Below are 18,870 nucleotides of genomic sequence, written 5' to 3' on the forward strand. Positions count from 1 at the left end.
AAAACCTACTTTTTTCGGGAGAAACGTTTGACTTCGAATGTCCCCGTACGAGCCTGCAGGTGGAGCCATTGCCAGCACAGATTCCACAGCTGTCCACCTTAGCGGTGCTTCCCAGTTGCCGATCGCAGCCCACGGCCTGCGACAGAAACACGGTGGTCAGCGGCGAGAGGACACACAGGGGAGGGGAACTGCCTGGATTTCACGCACCTTATGTATGATGCTGTCCCTCTGAAATTGATGGGTTGGCTCTCTTTAACAAGAGCATAGTTTAACAAATATGAATGATATGAAGTCTCACAGTATATCATTTATATGATTCTTACACAAGGCCCCAAAAATTAAAAGAGAAGAATTGAAACTATCCCTCCTTATCCCTTCTCTTTTTTTATTTATACTTTTGTTCAGATGTTTTTACGTATATAAAATAAATGGAAACTACAGATGATGTTTGCTCTCTCCCCTCTCCCCTCAGACCTTCACTCTCTCCCCACCCCTACACTTGTCCTATTCTCATTTTCTCCCCCAAGCCACCGTTACACTGAATTTGATGTATATCCTTCTGGTCCATAGTTTTACCTTAAATATGTTTTTCTCTGTTTTTATCTCTGTCTCCACGTACCAATATCTGTACGTGTGTGTATCCATTTCTCTCTATATTCTGTATCTACTGTATATCTTTATATCTCCTTCTCTTTATCATTATCTATATCTATACCTACATATCTCCACCTCTCTTATGAGTTATTTTTCATAGGTATATGTATGTGTGTGTGTATTTGCTAGACTGTGAGCTTCCTTATAGGAGAAAAAGGGCTGTGTCTTATACTTCTTTTCATTTCACAAATATGTCTTTTACATAATGTGTGCCCAATAATACTCATATGAACTGACCTGATGGTTTATATCCACCTCCCCAAACTCATCCAACTTTATTTATATTTACAAACCTGGTATTTAAGGGCAGAGACTTTGGAGGCCGTCAGCCCCCTTACAAATCCTGACCCACCTACCACCCCGTTCAAGCTGCAGGATGTTGAACAGTTCAGACTCTCACAGGCTCATTCTCCTCAATAGTGAAATAGAGATAATAGTACTAATATGTATTTCACAAAGGGTCTTAGTAAGGATTAAAAGAGAAAACATATGTAAAACTCTTAGTACAGTGATTAGAGCATTATACAGAGTTCAGTTAAAGAAGGTCAATTTTATTACTTCTCTCTGTTTTACATTGTGTGTGGACAGGGGAGTCCCTACGCTTCAGCTTGGGGAGCTGCTGAAGCAGACTCTGTACCCGAGGTGTTGAAGAGAAAATGAAACTGGAGAAAAGTTAAAAGCATATCTATAGAGTATTCTTACCAAAATTTTGGTGTTGAAGGGAAGGAGAAAGATCCAATGAAAGTTTCAGGGAGAGGTAAGAAAAGTTCCAAGGATTTAGGGAATAGCCTGGGATTGGAGACATTTTCAAAGGGCTGTCCACGTTTGTTCTGTGTATTTCCAAATCGTGAAAGCTACAGGTTTAAGCATAATTTAGTTCAATAACAGAAAGCTTGAGAAATCAGAGTTATCCAATAATAAGTATTCAATCATGGGCTAGGAGACTTCTTGGCAGTAAAACTGTAGGGAGGATTAAATTATTGGATGAGTAGCTGAATCCAGTGACTTTTGAGATCTTTTTACCCTGATTATATAATTTCGTAAATATAGTAATAAAATAATAATAATAGCTGATTTTTAATGAATGTTTACACGTGCCTGGCATTGTGTCTTGTACATTGCAGATATTATTTCATTTAATCTTCACAGCAATCTTATGATTTATGTGATATATTCATCTCCATTTTAAAAATAAGGAATCTAAACATTACTGAGGTTAAATAACTTGCCAACAATGCACAGCTAGTATATAGTGTCAGTAATGGTTTTAAAACCCAGGTCATCTGACACTAGAATCTTAAGACTTATGCTACACCCTCCTCCACCTTTAGCATTAACAAAGAACCCAGTTACATAGACCATTATATTAATATTTACAAGTACATGTGGAATAACTTAAGAGTGATTGATTTTGGAAACACACTCGCATGGTTGGGATTCAATCAATGAGTAACTTGTGTTGATGCAACGTTCTCCAAGGGGAGCAATTCCACCATTAAATTATAGAAACCCTGTTCCTGGCCCACACATTCATGTCCCTGAGCACACTGCATTTCATGAGAATAAGAATCATCCTCTATCTGGTCATCCAGGAAGGGTGTGGGTTTAGGAGGAAGGATGGGCTTGTTTTGAACAGTGTTTAGAGCCTTGCAAGATCTTGGGCAATCGAATACCTCCCTGAGCACTTACATTGCTTCACGAATTTTTAAAGTTACAATTCATCCAAATCTAAAGGCCAAATAAAGCATATGAAAACATCACAGGAAAATGATATTTGAAAAGAAGGTCTGGTTGCCTTGTGAGTCATAGGGTATAAACCAAAACTGCCCTCAAAATTGAGGGACTACTGAATTTCAACTTTCATATCCCATCAAAATAAAAAATAAGCAACTTCTAAAAAATTGCCTGAAGTGTTTTCAACTTCTGTGACATTTCCTGAAGTCAGGATCTCTAATTATAGGCATTTATAAACTACTAATTGATAAACATCAATAAAATTTATTAACATCTGTTAAATAACCATTTTCTATACTGCCAGGCACTATGGAGTATGAATTAATAAGACAATATTCTTATCCTATAGCACAGTTAATGAGACAAGTTACACAAGATGGGAGCTAACACAAACAAATATTTTAAATATACGAGCATTGCTTTCTGGAGTAAATAGTCATCTATAAATCACCACTTCAGCTAAGAATCATTTCACAGTTCCTCCATATGATTTCCTAATCAGCTAAAAGAAGATAGTATTTAAATAAGTTTCATTAATCCAAATTAAGGAAAATAGGAATTTTCCAGGTAAGTCAAATTTCATCCTTCAAGAACCAAATATTTTTTTTTGAATTAACTTATGTTTGAGATCTCTGAAAATTGGTTTCTACCTTACAAAAAAATTCTAACATTTCTGCCTTAAAAATTAGAGTCATTCCGAATATTCACAAACATTTAGCTTCTCACTTCAGCTCACAAAAGGACTGCGCTCCCCCCATCCCCTTAGAAGTTAGGTGTGGTCATTGACTGTCTTTGGACAAGGAAATGGGAGTCTAAGTGATCTGTGCCAGCTCTACAAGGAGCTTTAAGGGTCAGTGCATGAGTCCCATGTTCCCCTTTTCACTACTGCAGTTACTATGTAAAAAATGTGTCCAAATAAAGCCTCCCTCAGCCTTAGTCTCTGAGATATTCAAAGAGCAGGCAGCCCTGCTGACTTATGTTGGGCAAGCAGCATTAATGAGAAATAATCTTTAATTGTTTTAAGCCAATGTGCATTGGGGGTCGTTGGTTATTGCCAGAAAACCTAGCCTATATTATACAATAGTACAATTTAACCATTAATAAAAAAATGAGGGTTATTAACGGCAAGGTGATTTTTAAAATTCTAAGTTTCACATTGAAACTCAGATATCTGGCTTCTCTTGACAAAAACAAAAACCAACAATCAAAACAAAACTTATATGTTTATACATAGTTGCCCCCTTCACAAAGAAGTTCATGATAGCCCTCACCACTGACTATGACTACACCTGAGCAGTTTCCCTCCTGGGGGTGCATGTAGGCATATGAGTTTTAATCCCTATACTAATTTTTCTATGTATGATTCACCTGTTGTACTGTCTGTCCTTGACTAGAACCACATCTTATTTTCAGTTACAAACCTCAGCTATATTTGCAGCAAGACAAAAACGTATCACCAGTATATAGCACAATGGTTTAGAAAATGGATACTGGAACTAGGTCACCTGGGTTCAAATTCCAGCTCTACCATTTTCTAGCTATGTGTAACAAACTAAATGTTTATGTCACCCCAGAATTCATTTGTTGAAACCTAACCCCCAATGTGATGGTATTTGGACATGGATCCTTTGGGAGGTGGTTAGGTCATGAGAATGGAGCCCTCATAAATGGGATTAATGCCCTTATAAGAGACCCTGGAGACCTCCCTGTCCCTTCCGCCGTGCGGAGCAGAAAGCAGGCCTTCGCCAGATGCTGAATCTGCCATAGCTTTGATCTAAGGCTTCTCAGCCTCAAGAACTATAAGAATTAAATGTTTATTGTTTATAAACCACCCAGTCTATGGTTTCTGAAAGCAAACTTAACAGACTAAGATATTATGTAACCTGGGTAAATTAGTTAGCCTCTTCAATTTTCAGTTTCCTTATAAACAAAGTGGGAATAATTGCTGTACCTACTTCATAGCGTTATTATGAGCTCATACTGTAAGGTGCTTAGACAATGCCTGATATCTAGTAAGCATCCAGTGTTGGTTAGCATTATTTTTATTATAAATTCTAAGTGGTCTCTTCATCTACCCAGCCATCAGGGAATTCAATAAACATGAATGAGAAATCAGACTTGTTCTGTCGACCCGGTCCAACCGGGTCCTGCCTCCAATAAAAATCAGACCTCCAAAGCAGAAGCAGAAGCAAATTTCATTCAGTGAGCAGAGTCGCCTCACGTTGTCTGCTGTGCTCAGGCTAATGGAAAGTTGTTCCCAAGAGCATTGTGACATGTTCATTTAAATGAGAAAACTGTAAACACACTTGCAAAAATTATTTGTAGTCTGTGCCAAGTGACCATCAGGGCTCATTCTAGTGATCCTGAGGCCAGCAGAAAGAATGATACAGTTTACTTTCTCTCACCCTAATGGCTGTTGATGTTCACAGCCACAGTGCACAAGAACAGGAACTATCCTGCCGAAGGAAAATACTGACTTCAATTGAGAAGTGTGTGAGTCACTTTCTGAGTAAGTACATACGATTATTATTATATTACTCAAATAGCCTGGCCAAAGGAGCACTCACCTTTCAGCAACCAGGATATCACCCCTAACTGTGCAAAGAGTTGTTTTACCCATCAGAAAGACAAAAACATGATATGAAGCACTCATTTAAAATAAATTAACTCAGCATTGAAAACCACCTTTATTCTGCAAGCCCCTTCAAGCCCTGGAAACTACTGGAGCAAACTGTGCAACTGAACTTAGACAATGATTAAGAGAAGGGGGTGGTGGCTGGTGTTTGGAAGCAAAGAAAAAGGAGCAAGGAAAGGAAGCAAGGAAAAGTCAACTAGTGTTGACTGAAGGCCTCTTGTGTGCTAGCTACTGTGCTGGGCACTTGGAATGTTGCTTGCAAGAGAATGAATTTAAAACAGGACCTACAAGGAGGATAATAACTCCCTTTTATATATTGAAAAGGTCACAGCTCAGAGATGGTAAGAAAGTAGCCAAGTGGTCTTTAACCAATTAGTTGAATTAATTGCAGAAACAGAATCTGAATGGAGTTCTCTCTAAATCTGAAGTCTACACAGTCCTGGTCACAGCCTCTTGTCACAGGAAGCCACCAAACAGGTCCATGACCTTGACCCAAAGCCATCATCACATCATCATGAAATTGAAAATGGGAAATCAATAGAGAAAACTAATGAAACCTAAAGTTGGTTTTTGAAAAGATCAATAAAATTGATATTTTATTAGTTGGTCTCTAGCTAGGCTAAGAAAAAAGTGAGAAGACACAAAATATTAATATCAGAAATGAAAGTGGAGACATCACTACACATCAGATCCCATGTGTGTTAAAAGGATAATAAAGGAATATTATGAATAACTCTATGCCCACAAATCTGATAACCTAGATGAAATGGAATCATCCCTTGAAAGAAACAATCTGCAAAAAGTCATACAAGAAGAAACACAATCTGAGTAGGCCTGTATCTATTAAAGAAACGGGATCAATAACTAATAACCTTCCAAAATAGAAAGTACCAAGCCCAGATAGGTTCGCTGGTGAATTCAACCAAATACTTATGGAAGAAATTACACCAATTCTCTACAATCTCTTTCAGAAGGCAGAAGCAGAGGGAATACTTCCTAACTTATTCTTTCATGAACACAGAGGCAAAAGTCCCCAGCAAAATATTAGCAAATTGAATTCAACAATGTATATAGAGAATTATACACTACAACCCAGTGGGATTTAACCCAGGTATACAAAGCTGGTTCAACATTTAAAAATCAATTAATGTAATCCATCGCAACAACAGGCTAAAGAAAAAAAAATCATATGATCATATCAATAGATGCAGAAAAAGCATTTGACAAAATCTAACACCCATTCATGATAAAAACTCTCAACAAACTAGAAATAGAGGGGAATTTTGTCAACTTGACAACAAATATTTACCAAAAAACCTATAGTTAACATCATACTTAATGGTGAGAAAGTAGATGCTTTCTTGCTAAGATCAGAAACAAAGCAAAGATGTCTCCTCTTACCAGTGCTTTTCAACATCTTCCTAGAAGTCCTAGCTACTGCAATAAAACAAGAAAGGGAAAGAAAACTTATATTGATTGGTAAGGAAGAAACAAAACTGTCTTAGCTCACAAATGATGTGATTGTCTATGTAGAAAATCTGAAAGAATTGACCACAAAAACCTCCTGGAACTAAGAAGTGATTATATAAAGGTTGCAGGATGCAAGGTTAATATACAAAATTCAATTGTTTTCCTATATACTAAAAATAAACAAGTAAAATTTAAAATTTAAAATTCAATACCATTTACATTAGCGCCCCAAAAAGGAAATACTTAGGTATAAATCTAACAAAAATATGTACAAGAATTGGATGAGGAAAACTACAACACTCCAATGAAAGAAATTAAAGATGAATTAAATAAATGGAGAGACAGTTCATATTCATGAATAGGAAGACTCAATATTGTCAAGATGTCAGTTCTTCCTAACCTGATCCCAGCAAGTTATTTTATAGATATTGACAAGCTACTTCTACAGTTTATATGGAGGGGCAAAACCCCCAGAAAAGCCAACACAATATTAAAGAAGAATAAAGTTTGAAGACTGATACTATCCAACTTTCAGATGTACTGTAAAGCTAATCAAGGCTGTATGGTATTGGCAAAAAAATAGACACACTGATCAATAGATCAGAACAGAGAGCCTAGAAATAAACTCACATCAATATAGTCAAGCGATCTTTGACAAAGTTGCAAAGGCAATGCAATGGAGAAAAGACAGTCTTTTCAACACATGGTGCTTGAATAACTGGACATCTACATGCAAAAGAATCAATTTAGGCAGAGACTTACATCCTTCATAAAATTAACTCAAAATGGATCATAGACCTAAGCATAAAATGCAAAATTGTAAAACTTCTAGCAGATGACATAGAAGAAAACCTAGGTGACCATGTGTATGATCTTTTTAGACACAATACCAAAGGCACAATCCCTGGAGGAAATAATAATTGGCATGCTAAATTGTTTTAGAATAAAAAAACTTCTGCTCTGCAACAGACACCTCAGGAGAATAAGAAGAGAAGCCACAGAATGGGAGAAAATATTTGCAAAAGATATATCTGATAAAGGACTGTTATCCAAAATATAGAAAGAACTCTTAAAACTCAACAAGAAAATAAATAATACAATTTAATAATGGGAAAAACATCTGACTAGAAACCTTGCCCAACAAAATATTACTACATATCTATTAGAATAGCCCAAATCCAGATGTTGGCAAGAATGAGGAGCAACTGGAACTCTCATTCGTTGCTGATGGGAATGCAAAATGGTACAGCCACTTTGGAAGATGGTTTGGCAGTTTCTTACAACACTAAACATTCCCTTACCATATGTTACAGCAAGCACACTCCTTGGTATTTGCCCAGATGTGCTGAAAACTTATGTCCACACAAAAACCTGCACGCAATGTTTATAGCAGTGTTATTCCTAATTGCCCAAAGTTGGAAGCAACCAAGGTATCCTTCAGCAGGTGAATGAACAAGTTAATTGTGGTACATCCACACGATGGAATATTACTCAGCACTAAAAATGAAATGACCATCAAGCCATGAGAAGACATGGAGGAAACTTAAATGCATATCACTAAGTGAAAGAAGCCAACCTGAAAAGGCTACATACTGTATGATTCCAACTATATGACATTCTGGAAAAGGTAAAACTATGGAGACAGTGAAAAGATCAGTGGTTGCCAGGGGTTGGGAGAAGAGAGAAATGAATAGGCAGAGAATAGAGGATTTTCAGGTCAGTGAACTACTCTGTATAATTCTATAATGGTGGATACATGCCATTATCTGTTTGTCCAAATCCATAGAACATACAAGACCAAGAGTAAACCCTAATGTAAACTATGGATTTGGGGTGATAATGATGTACTAATATAGGTTCATCAGTTGTAACAACTGTACCACTCTGATAGCAAATGTTGATAGTGGGGGAGGCTGTGCACATGTGGGGGCAGGGAGGTATATGGAAAACTCTACCTTCCACTAAATTTTGCTGTGAACCTAAAATTGCTCTAAAAATTAAGTCTATTTTAAAAAGCAAGGGCCAAGAATAATGCAGGAAGAGCCTGGAAAGTCAGCCAAGAACCCCGGGTTTCGTTGTTGATGCAATGACAAGCCATTGTGGGGTTTTGGGGGGAGCAGAGTAATGACAAGCTGTGATTTACATTTTAAGACAATCACTTTGGCTGCTATGTGGAGAATGGATTTGAAGGAACAATGTGGGAGCTAGAAGAACAGAAAAGGAGGCTACTAATGTAGTTTAGGTCAGAGCCGATGGGGGTTTAGACTAGGAGAGAAGTCAGTAGAGATGGAAAGACGTGGTGGATTCAAAGGAGACTTTGGAGGAATAATTGACAGGACTTAGCAATGGATTAGATATGTGGGTTGAAAGAGAAGAATCAAGAATGACACCAAAGTTTTGGGGTAAGCAACTTGACAAAGGAATGAGCAAAGTTGAAGCTGGTTTGAGGAGCAAGATCAAGGTCTACGTTTGAGTGTGTTAAGTCTGAACTCCTGGTAGTGCAGGATACTTTAGTAGGAGGGTAGGTTACTTGTTGACTGTTGTTACTACTGTTTTTGTCATGTGCGTAATATGGTAAGTGGAATACTAGACATTCGTTATTTTTAAAAACATTTTTTAGAGATCAGAAGAATGCGGGTGGAATCCTACCAGTTTCCTACTGTCCCCACACTGTCTCAGCAACCTGTCATAAGTATCCGGAATCCTCACACTCATTCCACTGTGGTCCACGTCTCAGTCACACTTATCACAGCTTTGCAAAGTCTACTCTGAAAAATCTGCTAGAACGCATTCATGCTAGTTTTTCAGTAAATAAATCATTGCTCCCAAAGACAATGAATTAATTTTAATAAGAAAGCTCAAAGAACCTTCCAGTATTACCCTTCCAAAGCAGTGATTCTCAAAGCGTGGTCCCAGACCAGCCAAAGCAGTGATTCTCAAAGCGTGGTCCCAGACCAGCAGGAACTTGTTAGAAATGCAAATTCTTGGGCCCCACCCCCTGACCTGCAAGTCAGAAACTCTGCAGGTGTGCCCAGCTCTCTGTGTTTTCACAAGCCCGACAGGGAATTCTGATGTACGCTCAAATTAAAGAATCACTGACCCAGCACAATCACAAGAAGTGGTATACAGCAATCTCTTGATTCTACATGGGCAAAATTTACACTATTTAAAATAATTAAAACATAACTTAAAGGCTAGTAATGTTCTCTAAAAATTTTTTTTATATTAAAATGATCAAAAGCAATATTTTTACCTGCACGAACAAAAGTACAGAAGGATTCTCTGTATTGAGAGTGGGCGTGGCACATCCTTGAACCAGAGGCATGGGTGGCAGGTGTGGCTTACCTGGCAGATGCCACTGATACACATGTCTAGGGAGTCAGCATTGCAACGAGTTCCATCCAGCACCTTGGGTGCCAGCTCCACTACCAAGTTTTGTCCCCGCGCGTGACACTTGAGTGCGCAGGGTGAAGCAGAATCGTTATACTGTGGAAGCCATTCATAATAATGTCCCTGATACTGGACATCATTGTAGGCTGAGCACTGCTGGGCTCTGAAGTCTTCCGCGTCCGGAGGGCAGTCCTGGAGGCAGAGAGAAAGGGCCACATGTGCGTCACCCAGTGAGAGGGGCCAATGGAAGGCTGAGCAAGTTCACCAGAATCCCATAAGAACAGACCCCACTTGCTCCCTCCTGGGTGTCACCTCATTCCTTTGTTGTTTTTTTATTTTCTTTTTTTTATATTCAAAGCTGTGGAATTAACAATGATCTGCAAAAATGATCCATAGAGGGGACCATCTCATTTATTCTGATCACTCCTCCACCCAGGTATGTTTTTCAGATAGATAGTTACAATTATAATACATAGGTGCCAAATTTTGCCCTATTTTAACCATCTTGGATATAAATCTTCAAATGAATTACATAGCCTCCTTCTTTTTGAAACAAGGGAAACTAAATGCTTTTAATTTTTCCAGGTGATTCAAAGTGTTCATAGAAACATTAATCATTATCCATGTCTTCAGGAGCCATTTCAATGTGAAGAATTATTTGCCCTTTCTTTAACTATCTCAAAACCACTGTGCTCTGTGTGTGTTTCTTTGTTGTTGTTGTTGTTGTTATTGTTGAATTCACTTGCCCTTCTTCCCTCGTCAGGCCTCGCCCATTGCTCTGCACTGGTACCAAGTACCTGCCTTCCACTGGCTGTAGAATAAAAGCAGACAATGTACCTTGTTCAAATTCTGTCTACAACAAAAGTAAATTCTAAGTAAATGCCCTACGGCACTCTCATAATAACAGTAAAAACTGCTTGTACAAGTATTGGTGACTCAGGGGTGTTTTTACTAAATTACTGATTCCTCCTTCCAGACATTTCCAAAGCAAGATGCTGAATAACAAAAATGTTACTTTACTCATCGAAAATCTACTTTTGGTACCCAAACTTCCTAATTAAAGAAAACAGATACAGAAAAGGCAATATATTAGTTTACATTTTTTTCTTATTATGAAAGTAATAAATGTTCACTGTAAAAACTTGGGGAAATGGTTTCTATTCAAAAAAAGAATAAATGACAAAGATTCTTATATCTAAATCTTCACACAAGTCTTGATTGTTTTCCAAGGACTAGTTTCTGGAAATAAAATTTCTGAGTCAAAGTTTATGCATGTTTTATAAACTATTCAAAATATTGCCAAATTGCCTTCCTGAAAGGTATTATTAACTTTAGACTATGTAAGTTTCTCTTTCTCAATACCTCTTCCCAGTTTGGATACTATAATTTTCTAAATTTTTCTCCAATCAGAAGTGGAAAATAAAATTTCATTATATTCATTTTCATTTCCTCTTTATTATTTAGGTTTAATATCTTTTCATGTGTATTTGCTTTTTGTATCAATTAATCAAAAAATTCTTGTTTTATGTCCTTTATTCATTTATCTATTGGAATGTTTAAAATGTCTTTTTTTTTTAAGCAGATAAAACTATTAAACTTCATAGTGAAGTTATCAACTTTTTGCCATTTGTGTTGGAAATGTTTTTCCCTATTAATTTTGGTTTTGGTACTCTGTGAAGTCAGGAAGTTTTAAATTTTTAGGTAGTCAGCTCTATTAATTTTCCCTTTCAAGGTTTCTTTCTTCATTAATGGGCTTAGAAATGTTTTTCTCAGTCTGCTCTGAGAACAGATAAATACTTAAATGTATTTTTCTAATTCCTTTATTGATTAGCAAGCATATTTGACTCTTTGTTATATCTAAAATTTATTTAGATGAACGGTGTGAGGTAGAAATCTAGCTTTCCTTTTTTCCACAAATAGTTATTAATAAATTATCAGCCAGGATTTTCAAATATAATTTATTTCATTTCTCCCCCTTTTTACTACTTGACTTTTGCATTTTACTATGTTTATGCTTTTGGCCTTTATAAATTCTCTTCCTTTTGGGAAGTAGGTAGGGTATAAATAGAATATAATTAACAAACTTTCCTCTGGGATTAGTTGTATAATTTTGTTGTGAAACATTCTAAAATCCTATACTGTGTCCACATTTTTGTTGTGTTAGCAAAATTCAACCTTAACCCAGGTCACACCTACAGAAGCAAGTCAAACAGAAGAACACTGAAGTTGGACGACTTCCCACTGTTGAAATGAGGACTTTATCCTTCATCTGGCCATAGGAAAGATCATCAGTTGTAAAATTATACCATCTCCTCTTCCCCCAGCCATGGCCAGTATTTTCTATATGTGACTCTTTGAAACCAAAGAAAAGTGCATAACAGGAGAGTGCAAGCAGCTTCCCTGGCATTAGGCTCACTGACGTGGCAAGTGTCCCCGAGGGACTGAAGGTACTGGCTGACGCCTTAAGCTCCATAAACCAATGAAGTTTCACAAAACAAACAAGAGTTAACAGAAGACAGCTTAGGATGTCAGCAGAGACGTAGTCCTTGCTGAAAAGGTAACCAGGTTTGTCCGTGTGACCAGAGTCCTTGGCCACAGCTGACTATCCAGAGGAAGACATCTGATCCACACCAAGTCAGTCTTTCCCAGGAATTTGGAATTGCAACAAAAGAACTGGAGCTGAGAACTTACATTAATCTGGGGCTGGGCTGACCATTTCTTTTATGAGATGCATGTGGAAGCAAAGCAAACCAGTTCCCACAGCAGAGAAGAATGAATTAGAGGAGAAGGGAAGAGGAATGATGGTAAACCGTGCGTTCTAATAGGAGTAACTAACTGTGGTCCTCACTTTCTGATTCCTGGCTCCAGGCCCTCCAGGCCTGCTTATGCTTAAGTGCCATTAACACCCACACATCCGTGTAGTGCATCCCATTTGTCTTGAGCTAATCTGAGTGGGTTTCTGTTCCTAGCACAGGATAATCCCTAATTAAGACAGCCTTATATCTGGAAAACGCTCTCTAGTTTGTCAGGGATTATTACTGACATTCTCTTTTCCCTACCACCCTTTGATCCAGGTAGGTCACGATTATCATTACCCTTGTTTTATAAATAAAAACTGTGACCTAAAAAGGATTATCATTACCCGTGTTTTATAAATAAAAACTGTGACCTAGAAAGTCTTTAGCCACCAGCCCAAAGACACACAGCTAGGGTATAACAGAGTCAAGAGTGACTCCCCCAGTAACAAGCACTCCATATATGACGCTGCTTTCTAGTGAGCTGAGGGCATGGGCTACTTGCATTCAATGTGTTCATTTACTTCACATTCTCTAGTGTCGACACTAAGCTGCCTAGTCTGGCTCAGCTGGACCCCATGCCCTGGCTCAGGACAATCTAGGCATTCTTGTATCTTAAATAGCCAAGTTGATTTAGGAAGCTTCAGTGCTACATGTTCTTCTGTTTCCTTTCCCTGAGAAGCATTTTTTTTTTTTTACATCAGTTAAGTTCAAGTCAGCACTTATTTATTAAATATACTTGATGGGCTTTGCCCTAGGTCACATGATGTGGAGAACACAAAAGAAAAATATAATCCACCACTGTCACTGGAGATACAGCACCTCCATTCATGAAACTCATTGAAACAGAGCATTGTTATTGGCATTGCAGTAGGACTGCAGTGAAGGAAACAAAACCGTTATCCAAGAGTTAAACTGTAGAATTGATTAGAGGGAGTTAATAAGGAAAGAATAGATCCTGGATCAGCAAGACTTGACTCTAACCTGATAGAGGTAATTAATATATCTAAAGAAGAAGTGTCAGTCAGAGGGGGTTAGCCAGCCTGGGAAGCACAGAAGAGGAGGAGAGGGGGAGGATTGGAGGGGAGGAGCAGAGGGAGGAGGGGAGGGAGGGAAGCAGGAGGGGCAGGAGGAGGGACAGCAGGAGGGGGACTGACTGAGGGGGAGGGGAGGGAGAGGAGGAGCGAGAGGAAAAGAGGAAGGAGGCAATTGCCAAGGCCAGCAGATGACAACTAGCACCCATTACAGAACATAACAAAAACAGGTTAAATAGGTTCCCCTTCCCCTCCTAAAACCAAGGGGATGTGTAAAACATGTGGATAAGTGAAGGTGAGAAGCCAAGCCAGAGAGATTATCTAATACAATGACTATTTTTATGCAGGAGAGCTAGACCATTACTTAAGAGACTATTTACATAATAGGACTGGACCAAACTTTAATTTAGATTAGATATTAGTTAATCCCCCCCCCCCAAAAAAAATCAGTGAGTAATTACTCATGATCCTGCCCCCCCCAAAAAATCAGTGAGTAATTACTCAAGAAAAATACTGTTTTTCTTATAATCAAATTTTAAATTTTTATTTTATCTTCATATTCAAGTTGTAGTATGAGTTAAATTTTGTGATCCTTTTATACAACAAACAAAATTTCTAGCATAAAAATAAATTATTATAGGTAGCCACTATAAACTAGAGTTAGCAAAACAAGGCATTGTGGAAAAGTGAAATCTCAGATGGAGTTTAAATGACGGTGTGATATGAATAGGCAAAGATATGGAAACAACGAGCAAAGGAGAAACAACAGAAATAAACGGAGTGTCTAGAAGAGATGGTACACAGCCTCGTCCAGCGAGGGCGACAGCTGTGGGTTGAATAAGAGATTAAGTCTCGCCTATTTCTTTTTTTTTTTTTTTTTTTAAAAGATGACCGGTAAGGGGATCTTAACTCTTGACTTGGTGTTGTCAGCACCACACTCAGCCAGTGAGTGAACCGGCCATCCCCTATACAGGATCTGAACCCGGGGCCTTGGTGTTATCAGCACCGCACTCTCCCGAGTGAGCCACAGGCCGGCCCAAGTCTCGCCTATTTCTGAGGGTCCTTGAATGCAAGTGAGGAGAATTAAAAGCAATAAGGGTCCAGAGGGGAGTGACATAGAGAAGGTGGCACTTTAGGAGGACCAGTAGGATAGCAGGATGGCCTGGAGATCTGGAGACAGATATGAGAGGAAGTGGACCTTTAGAGTAGGAGCAATGGAAATAGAAAGAAAAGAATAGCTCCAAGAAAAAATATGGAATGAAAAACTGTCAGAAATTAGCCATTTACAGGACACATTGTATGAAGCATCCTTCGAGGGCCACAGCAAATGTCACCTCTTCTGAAAAGCCATGAGGGAGCTGTGCGGAGTTAGCCAGGCCTCCCCAGTGCTCATATAAAATGTGTCCATGCTACAAAAACACTCTTACCAAACTGTGATATACTTATTTTTAAAATATTTTCCCTTTGCCTCTTCCAGTACTGCCTGTAATCCTATAAACCCTGGTATAAAAAAAAAAACATGAACAGTCAGTGAGTTCAAGTGTAGACCTCCTTACCGACATGCGTGACTTCTCTCGGAAAGTCCCTATTTGCTCTGATATACCCCTGATAAGGGTATTTCTTTATCAAGGCCCCAGAGGCCAAGCCCTGGCTGTAAGGATATATGCTGAGTGCTGATCAGAGGATTATGTCCCCTGGGAACCAAAGCACTGCACATAGGCATGGTCTGTTCCCTTGTCTTTCAGGCCCAAAGCCAAAGCCTCATCACTCCTGATGGGGAGTGAGGGTGGCAGAGGATGAACCGGGGCGGGGAGTGAGGGTGGCAGTCAGAGAGCCACTGAACCACAGTCCGATTTCTTGGGGACGGCAGTGTTGTCCTTGTGTCCTGGTCATGCCTCCCACACCTGCCATTTGAAGCACGGTCTCCTGTGCACCAGGGGTTGGAATTTCTTCATTGATGTATTCTGAATGCATGTCCCTCTCACATCCAGACACCGGACATCATAATAAAAGTACATTCTATCTTTTCCTTGGTGCCTGGAATCTATCTGTGTGTGTGTGTGTGCGTGTGTGTGTGTGTGTGCGTGTGTGTGTGTGTGTGTGTGTGTGTCTGCTGATGAGATGGACAGAACTCTTTCCTATTTATTTATTAATTATTGTAACCTAGTTGATTGTACATATCTGTGCAGTACAGCACTGAATATCAATATATGTGTGCAATATGGGATGTTCAAATCAGGATAATTAGTATATTCAACATAAAACAGGGCTCTAAGGCCCCCAGAAATATAGATGTGGGCATCTATGAATCAGGAGGCAAGTCTCCTTCAAAAGAGCTCCTTATCTTAGAATCACTAAAGGCAGCTTCCTTCAAAAGACTGGGTGATTAGCCCCAATTCCAAGGAAAAGAAAAGCCACTGACAATTGAACTAGTGTGGCCAGCCTTCAGTAAGGATATTGAATGGCAGTGAGAAGCACCAGCGGGGGTGCCCTGATCCGAACGCCTCTCTCCACTTGAGGTGGGCTGCAGACTGGTCCCCAGTCCTGCTCTTTAGACTACCTTGGGTGATGGAGAGGTGGAGATTTTGAATCCCAATTAATAAAGCAGGAAGCAGCTCAAGTAATTATACGAAGAAAAAAAAAAGATGTGGCTATATTTGTACTCTGAGTTCATTATGGTTACCTCCACTTATGGCACTTGACATCCTTGCAACGTTTCTATGATATATTCAGGAATGTATTTGTATAATCTCTCTTGTACAGGAACACACAGATCATTAACACTGGCGCTTGGGCTGCATTTATCCACCTCTGGTCTGCCACAGAGCTTGGGCATGCACAGCTGTAGATACTGTGGCACATGGAGACAGAGGGGTGTTCCGAACACTATGGCCGCCATGACTCTCCATTACTACCGTTGCTGTGGTTTGAGTGTTCCCCCAAGTTCATATTTGAACTTAACACCCAATATGGCAGTGGAAGATGGGGTTTTTAAGAGGGATTTGATCACAAGGACTGTGCTCTCATGAATAGATCGATCCATTCATGGAGTAATGGGCTGACGGTTTAATGGTTGATGGTTGTCATGGGTGTGGATCTGATGGCTTTATAAGGAGAGTGAGTAAGAAGGTTAGCTCTCTTGCTCAGTCCATTCTCACCAGATGTGTCACCTGTACTATGGGCTTCCCAGCCTCCAAAACTCTAAGAAATAAAGTGTATTTCTTTATAAATTACCCAGTTTCCAGTATTCTGTTATAAGTAACAGAAATGGGCTAATACAGCCTTAAGAAGGAATTTCGTTACAAATTCTGAGTTTGCAAGGCAAGCATAGCAACTGATGCTATATCCTTATGAAATCTCTCTAAGGATTCCAACTCTGCAAACTAAAAAGGGGCAGGATTATCATACTCCACCCTCTGCCACCCCAAGCATCTATTTCTCACCAACCTTGAGGTGGTAAAGATTTCTGTAGTATGCTCCCAGAGGGGTCATCACTTAGAGATTGCAGGTACTCCCAAGACCCATGGAGCCTCAGGGCATCATATCTTCACTCAAGTACACCAAAGTCCCAACCATTGCACCTAAAGTGCACCGATTTTGGCAGATTACATTTTACCTCTACACTGTATGCCATAATACAGCACTCCTAGACACCTCTAACACTTGTGTTGACAGAAGGTACCTTTGTGGAATTAGCTACAGCAGTGATACACACAAAGAGAAATCCTAAAATGAAATCTCATAATGTAACACCTTGATCTGGGGTTTTAAATGAATTCCCTTAAATAGCTTCACAGAGTATTGCTGGAGAGCAGCCTGTTTTGAAATTTGTTCTTGAATGACTACAAGGAATTTGGCATACCAGTTTGCTGAAAAAGACTTTAGCCATCCTATGGCGTTAGGCAGAATAATACACTGCCCCCACCCCAGAAACGTCCATGACCTAATACGTGGAACCTGTGGATATGTGACCTTACATGGCAAACTGGACTGTGCACATATAACTAAAGCTAAGAAAAATGAGATGGAGGAAGGTCTCGGATTATCCAGGTGGAGAATCTTGCCCAGCTGTGGTTACAGGAAGATGTGACTACAGAAAAATGGTCAGACAGATGCAACATTGCTGGCTATGAAGGAAGTGGCCACAAGCCAAGCAGTGCAGGCAGCTTCCAGAAGCTGGAAAAGACAAGGAAACGGATTTTCCTCTAGACTTCCAGAATGAATGTAGCCTTGTCAACACATTAATTTTAGCCCAGTGAGACCTGTGCTGGACTTTGGACCTCCAGAACTGTAAAATAATTGATTTGTGTTGTTTTAAGCCAACTAAGTCACAGTAATTTGTTACAGCAGCAATAAAAAATAATAATAATGCACCCATTAAAAAGGGAGTAGGTCCAAAAGCCTCAGGGATAAAACTCTTAGTTTGCTAATGCATTCACTCGCTCGTGTAAGAAGGAATGCTAGACTGTGCTCAAGCCACTCTCTTCCTCGTATATTCCCCACCTGGACTTCGCCCCATTTGATTAAGCACTCACTGGCAAGTGCGTCTCTCAATTCCTCTGACTTCCATCCTGTCACAGGAGATGCAAAACCCATTTGCTTTGTCTCCCAAAATTCCTCCTGGTTGACAAACATCTGGCTCCCTCAGGGCAGGGTGATAACTGGAGTCTGAGTGCCCAATAAATAAGCCCCATTTTTCCCATCCGAGTTTGGAACCAGTTGTGAGATAAGGATAAAAAATACCAACTTCATCACTGGTAAAATGGACTAAAAACTTGACTTGAGGTCTGCAGACAAAAGGTCTAACACCGCCTGCTCTTCACTCCCCCTGTCTAGAACTTGGTGGGTGGGGGGAGCTGCCCACTGAGGAAGAGTTTGGGTCCACAGAGCAGAAACACTTCCCCAGGACTGCTGTTTCATACTGGCCTGGGACAGAGAAGGAAGAAAGAGGGACAGTGTCCCAGTAAGTGAAACTTTCAAAATAAGTTAGTTACAGCCAACTGAGAAAAATGGATTTAAAAAAAAAATACTAAATCTCATTTATATGAGATCTCCAGATTCTCAGAATTTTAATTCTTGTCATTTTGATTTGGGCATATGTCACTAATAAGGGAAATGTTTTGAGTAGAAAATGAGACTGGTTCCTTCTGATGTGTAT

The 18,870-nt window shown here is 39.3% G+C and overlaps 1 protein-coding gene across 1 annotated transcript in view; it reads right to left on the reverse strand.

Annotated features, from left to right (window-relative positions):
* Positions 1 to 18,870, reverse strand: part of LOC103604204 (ADAMTS-like protein 3) — a 128,005-nt gene that overhangs the window by 73,788 nt on the left and 35,347 nt on the right. The window contains 2 exon segments of the mRNA XM_008588783.1: positions 10 to 136; positions 9,839 to 10,075. Of these exon segments, the coding sequence (XP_008587005.1) occupies positions 10 to 136; positions 9,839 to 10,075 (364 nt within the window).

Source organism: Galeopterus variegatus, unplaced genomic scaffold (genome assembly GCF_000696425.1).
Source record: "Galeopterus variegatus unplaced genomic scaffold, G_variegatus-3.0.2 Scaffold5033, whole genome shotgun sequence".
NCBI classification, from domain to species: domain Eukaryota; kingdom Metazoa; phylum Chordata; class Mammalia; order Dermoptera; family Cynocephalidae; genus Galeopterus; species Galeopterus variegatus.